Below are 7,177 nucleotides of genomic sequence, written 5' to 3'. Positions count from 1 at the left end.
GCCATATAACTGTAAATAAAATGTGTTGAGTACATTGTTAAATAAAACATTACTCTTTTTTTTTTTCATGGGTTCATGTGTGCAGCTTGTCATCAACAAAATATCTAAGTCTCTTGAGGGCGGAACATAGCTCAGTGGTATAGCACTCTCCTGATGCGTGATCGATCTAGGATCGATTCCCGTCGGTGGGCTATTTCTCATCAGTAAACAAACTTTAATTAATTAATGAACTTTTTTTTTAATTCGTTAACCTCTTGAAGTCCCTCTTTAATAAATTTCTGTGGCATACATTAATAGGAATCCAAATGGATTGTAGTAAAATTTGACCAATCGTTAAGCCTGTTTCGGGATCTGTTTTTCCAGCTACATTTACACGTAATTTAATTAAACAAATTTACACTGTAACTAAAAATTTTACAATCTCTTAAATGCAATTTTCCAACTAAAGCCCACACAGAGAGAGGAAAACCCCAGATAAAGAAACCAAAAAAAACCTTACAAAAACACATTTTCTTTATTTCGTTACTTTATTTATTACACACCGCGGGATATTTTAAATGAGTTTTATTCGATTGGATCAGAGGGACGAATGTTTATGTGCATTTCATAGGAGTCTGGACTTGGCTGCAGTTGAAACATGATGGCAGCGAAATCCTATGTTTCTCTTCGTTATTGGGTTCTGGTGATTGTAAGGCCAGGCAATATGTCGGTGGACACAAATCCAGGAACACAAATCCGTTTTCACAGTTGAAGACTGAAGGACGGTGGGTAATTTGATGATGCGGATCTTGTTCCTGTCAAAGATTGCACTATATCAAATCAATTTCCGTTGGTGATAGTGTTAACATGTAAAGTCTAGTTTATTGAAATCTTGGCACGGGGCATTGATTATTCAGGTTATGGTCTGGTTCTATTAAACGAGAACCAGTGAACCAGTATATATGTATGTAACTGTATCCTAAATTGATGCTATAACGCATATAAAAAACATTATAGGCTAAATTTACATTTTCATTACAACTTATTTTTGTGTTTATATCCAATCAAGGTTCAAGCATGCTATCCTGGGAACACACCTTAGCTATCTGGGCTAGTTGTTAGTTGGTTAGTGGTTAATGAGAGAGAAGAGGGTGTAGTGGCCATACATCTACCCACTGAGACCTTTAGAACTCGCTCTGTGTTGGAGATGGTACTGGGCTGCGAACCCTGTACCTACCAGCCTGTAGTCCATTGGCTTAACCACTGCACGACTGAGGCCGGTCCGAATTTGCAAAGCTTGCTTATATACTTGTAACTACATACATTTATAATGCATAAACACCTATGTTTAGGAAAAACAGGCTTCATACATTCGGCCTATTGTGCCTGAGGTACATGTACTTGAGTCGAAGGATCAAACCCCGTCAGTAGACCCATGCTTTGATTGTTTCCCTGTCTTATTCAACGCCCCATGACTGGTATATCAAAGGCCTTGGTATGTGATGTCCTGCCTGTACAAAATATGCATGTACAAGATCACTTGCTGCTAATGGTTAAAAATATATATAGTTTGTTTTGTTTAACAACACTACTAGAGCACATTGATTTATTTATTATCGGCTATTGAATGTCAAACGTTTGGTAATTGTGACATATAGGCTTAGATAGGAAACCTGCTACATTTTTCTATTAGTAGCAAGGGGTATTTTAAATGCACCATCCCACAAACAGGATAGCACATACTACAGCCTTTGGTATACCATTCCTGGTGCACTGGCTGGAATGAGAAATAGCCCAATGGGCTCACCACATTTGGCCCATTGTGCCTGAGCTACTTGGGTTGAAGGTACATTTGGCCCATTGTGCCTGAGCTACTTGGGTTGAAGGTTCAAACCCCATAATTAAATACTCATTTTCTGATTTTTGTTTTTCCCTGTCTCAACCAATGTCTCATGACTAGTATATCAAAGGTTGTGATATGTGCTGTCCTGTCTGTGCAAAATTGTATATAATTGTGGGATGGTGCATATAAAAGTTCCCTTGCTACTAATGGAAAAATGTAGCAGGTTTTTTCTCTAAAGACCACAAGTCAAAATTATCAAGTGATTGACATCCAATAGCCAATGATTAATTAAATAAATGTGCTCTAGTGGTGTTGTTAAAAAAAAAAAACTTTAACTTTAACAGTCGATGTATACTTTCTCTTGTGTTCAAGTAAAAAATGTAAAACTAATATTTTTCATAATTTGTACCAGGCTGATTGTGTTGCCACCATTTTTCTGAAATTTTCTTGAAAATTCTTCTACCCTGAAAACCATTTCAAGTTTAAAGGAACATTAACAAACTGGATGCAGAAGAAGAAGAAGAAACAGAAAACAAAGAAAACCAGTCTTTTGGTTTTTGGTTTTATAATCCGATTTCTTGTATCTTGCACATAATTTCTGAGGAAAAAGTCCCCAAAATTAATGCTTCATAAGTTGTACCACCATTGTTATTTTTCTCAGTTTTGTTTTCTTAGAATTCTTCTGATGTTGAATATGCATGAATCCATTGGCATCAGATTTAATTTATCTTGCACATGATTTCTGAGAAAAAAAATCTTCAAAAATAATGTTTTTTAACTTGTACCAGCATTGTTGTTTTTCTCTGCTTTTCCTTAAAATTCTTCCCATATTGAACATAAATCCATTGACAATAGTATAGATCTGATTTCTTTTTATCTTGCTCATAATTTCTGAGAAAAAAATCCAAAACTAATATATTATAAGTTGTACCAAAAATAATATTTTATAACTTGTACCAGCATTGTTTTTCTCTATGTTTTAGAATTTTCTCATGTTCAATATGAATCCAATGGCATTAGTATAGATCTAATTTCTTTTTTTCCCCATCCCTAGCCATGCAAGACGGGCGTATTCCATGACATCAGCCCATGTGGAATAAATCAGTCTTGCATGACCACATGACTTCTGTTGTTTGAGCTGATATTAACATTGGATGACATAACATAAACGGCAAAATAACACAAGAAATGCTTTTTATATTTCATAAATACTAGGAAACCTGCTGTCATAATGAAATTATACTATCATTTTTGGTTTATACTTTTAGTAGAAACCATTTTTGGGTACGATCTTTTCAATGGTTATAATTATTTTATTGTAAGATAAAAAATAACAAATGTAGGTTTTTCACGTTTTCCCAAAATGCTTGTTTTTCATCTACTGGATGGGAGAAAAATAATCCTCCATTATGTGTCCATGCATGTGGGACAGGGCTATTCCACCCTCGGGTACATAATATGATGTCAGGGACTGGCAAGCCTTGTCCCTGACAACAAATTATGTACCCTCGGGTGGAATAGCCCTGTCCCACATGGTGTCGGCCCGGGAAGTCGACAAATCTATTTTGTTTAGTACCGGGACGTAGAATAATAAAAGTCCCGGGACGTAGACATATCTAATTGGTTTGTAAGTTCTGCGCTGCAGTTATGAGCCGCCTTTTTTTGTTAACAACGAGATGAGAACCCTGAAGTAGACGGATCTAATTGGTTTGCATGTTCTGCTTTGTGGTATGAATCGTGTTTGTTTCAACGGTATAGAATGTTATGTGATTACTGTCCTGGGTAGAATTTGTAATTACGCTTCCATTAATTTGAGTAGGTACCTGTGCGTTTTTGTTTTTTGTTTATTTGCTCGTATTATGCTCTAACAATTTAAAAGATTACTGTTTTGGGTAGTAAATTTATCTTTCTCTTATATTGAGCAGGCGCATGTGCATTGGTTCTTTTCCCGGTTTAATCTATATAAAGTTTTATATCAAAATGGAAAACTATTTCACATTTAACATTATGGCAGCTGCACAATTTAAGAGTGACTTTTATCGACACGTTAAGAGGCGGACGACATTTGTATTACAACCAGCACAAATTTCGCGTAAATAGAAAGCGTGGAGAGAAAATTTACTGGAGGTGTACTATGTCGCAATGCAGAGCCTACGTTGTAACTGTGGACAACATGCTCCAGATTGCAGACCAGATACAGCACAACCACACGGCGGTGCCATTTATTAAGCACGTTGATATGTTCAAAGCGAAACTCATGGACCGAGCTAAAATGGAAACAACGCCAATTCCTAAGATTTACGCCGATGAGATTTCCAATCTCAGAAAGAACCACAACATTGTTCCTGATGGATTGTTAGCCGAGATTCCACATTTTAGTGCCATCAAGACGATACTATACCGACAGCAACACAAATCCCTACCCCGACTATCCCAGACAAGACAGGATATCAATTTAGGAGAGTGGACCTGCACCGAGGGAGGAGATCCTTTTGTACACCGAGTTGAAGGAGGAGACCTAATACTGATCTTCACAACTGACAAGAACTTGGAGTTGTGTGATGCTGATGTTGTATTATCAGATGGAACATTTTCTTCAGCACCCAAACTGTTCAATCAGTTGTACACCATACATGCCGAGTCCCAAGGTCATATGTTTCCTCTTGTGTATTCACTGATCCCAAACCGCACAGAAGACACATATGTACGGACATTTCAATACCTTCAAGAGGCTTGCCATGATCTGGGTTTCCATTTAAATCCGAGGACCTTTCAGATGGATTTCGAAAGATCGGCCCATAACGCTGTTCAAACTGTATTTCCCACTACACAACTGAGAGGCTGTTTCTTTCACTACACTCAGTGTATTTGGCGCCGTACACAAAAGGTAGGCCTGGCAACAGAATATTCTGAGAACGATGAAATACAAAAAGTAGTAAGACGTGCTTCAACTCTTCCGATGGTTCCATTGGATAAAATTGAGGATGTTTGGGCTGACACAATTGCTGACAGTCCCCAAGGTGCACAGGTGACACAACTGATGGACTATGTTACGAACACGTGGATAGAAGGACCATTGTCACCAGAAATGTGGAACCATTTTGGCAATGATAGTCACCGTACCAATAACCACTTGGAAGGATGGTATCATAAAATAAACAAAATTGTCCAGAAGGGTCATCTGAACATTTTTGAGGTGGTAGGGCTTCTAAAACGTGAGCAGTCTGTAATGGAAGTAAAAATGCACCAACTGGATGGTCACTGGCGAGCTCCGGCATGAAAACGCAAATACCGCACTATCGATGCCAGAATCCGCTCTCTGAAAGACGAGCTGATCAACAACCACATCACCGACATGGAGTACACAGATCACATAGGAGAACTTCTACATTTCAACTAATCACTGCGAGAATCAAATATGTTTTTTAACTACAAACTACAAATACAAATATTGTTATAACTAAAATTTATTTTAAAAAGAATTCTATCTATGTAATATTCTTTCTATGGGAAAATGTATATAAAAGATCCCTTGCTGGGGTTTTTTTGGTAAGAGTAGCCCATTCTTTTGTCTTCAGAAAATATAGAAACTTTAAGGAATCTTGATAAATATGTAATTTAATTTGTAACTACATATATATAACAACAATATGTTTATATTTTTATTATCCTAATTCTTACGTTTAATTTTTTTTTGACTGTATTTGTATACTGTAACCTATTACACAACTGTTTCTGTTTTATAACTGTATTTTTGTCTGTTTTGTGTTTATAGTCATGCTGACTTTGGCAAATAAATAAATTGAACTGAAATTGAATTGTAGTAATAGTAGTAGTAGTAGTAATAGCTGCGGTACAGTATCATCTCGTCGTTACCTTTTGACTGCGCACACCGTCAACCAAGTAAAACGGCAATTAATGAGTACCGGGAAATTGACAGATCATCACTGGTACATTTCAGCTTGTCCCGCTAAGTAGACACAATTTTAAGATCATTTCTACAAGTTGTCGACTTCGCGGGCCATAACCTCCCACATGGAGGCATATGAAGGATTCTTTTAATCTTGCACATGATTTCTGAGGGGGAAATATCCAAAAGAAGTAATATTTTATAACTTGTACCAGCTTTGTTGTTTTTCTCACATTTGTTTTCTTACAATTCTTAGAATTCTCCCATGTTAATATGAGTCTGTTTGCATTAATATAGATCTTATTTCTGAGAAAGAAAAAATCCTAAAATAATATTTTATAAGTTGTACCAACATTGTTGTTTTTCTCAGATGTTTTTTCCATTCCATATTCTTCCCATGTTGAATATGCACGAGTCTGTTAGCATCATCTTGAACATGATTTCTGAGAAAAAAAATCAAAAAATATAATATTTTATAACTTATACCAGCTTCATTATTTTTCTCAGATTTTGTTTTCTTAGAATTATTCCCATGTTAATATGAGTCTGTTAACATTAATTCAGATCTTATTTCATTTATCTTGCCCATAATTCTTGAGCAAAAATCCAAAAATAATATTTTATAACTTATACCAGCTTCATTATTTTTCTCAGATTTTGTTTTCTTAGAATTCTTTCCATATTGAATACAAATTTGTTGGTATTAGTATACATCTAATTTCTTTTATCTTGCACATGATTTCTGAGAAAAAATCCAAAAATAATATTTTATAACTTATACCAGCTTCATTATTTTTCTCAGATTTTGTTTTCTTAGAATTATTCCCATGTTAATATGAGTCTGTTAACATTAATTCAGATCTTATTTCATTTATCTTGCCCATAATTCTTGAGCAAAAATCCAAAAATAATATTTTATAACTTATAAGCGCATTGTTATTTTTCTCAGATTGTGTTTTCTTAGAATTCTTTCCATATTGAATACAAATTTGTTGGTATTAGTATACATCTAATTTCTTTTATCTTGCACATGATTTCTGAGAAAAAATCCAAAAATAATATTTTATAACTTATACCAGCATTGTTATTTTTCTCAGATTTTTTTTTCTTAGAATTCTTCCAGTATTGAACCTTAGTTTGTTGGCTTTAGCTTCTGAATTCTTGTATCTCGCTTTGATTTCTGTATCCACCGGGGACCGGGCAGGATTTCAGTGTAGCACTGTCTGACTCAGTTGACCTATAGTGCGACCTGCTGCACGCGAGAAAGGTAAAATGTTATCTTCCAGATGTTAGAGTTAAAAGATCTTCAAACCAAATGGTTCTGATGGCCCTGTGCAGAGATGCAAGTTTTTATTTGTTGTGCTCCACTTGAACAAACACAACCGCAGACAGTCTGGGACAGCTTGTCTTTCTTGTGCTGTTTTCACTAGACTCTATATGTCTAC

General features: G+C 35.7%; 1 protein-coding gene across 1 annotated transcript; it reads left to right on the top strand.

The window, feature by feature from the left end:
* The first annotated feature begins 3,956 nt into the window (after positions 1-3,956).
* On the top strand, positions 3,957-5,102 carry LOC121385978. Its single transcript, XM_041516772.1, has one exon. The coding sequence runs from the start codon at positions 3,957-3,959 to the stop codon at positions 5,100-5,102; it is 1,146 nt and encodes a 381-aa protein (XP_041372706.1).
* The last annotated feature ends 2,075 nt before the right edge of the window (positions 5,103-7,177 follow it).

The sequence above is a fragment of the Gigantopelta aegis genome, chromosome 12, assembly GCF_016097555.1.
Source record: "Gigantopelta aegis isolate Gae_Host chromosome 12, Gae_host_genome, whole genome shotgun sequence".
In the NCBI taxonomy this organism is placed as follows: Eukaryota; Metazoa; Mollusca; class Gastropoda; order Neomphalida; family Peltospiridae; genus Gigantopelta; species Gigantopelta aegis.
The sequence above is the reverse complement of the archived record's forward strand: the minus strand, read 5'-3'. Positions and strand labels throughout refer to the sequence as shown.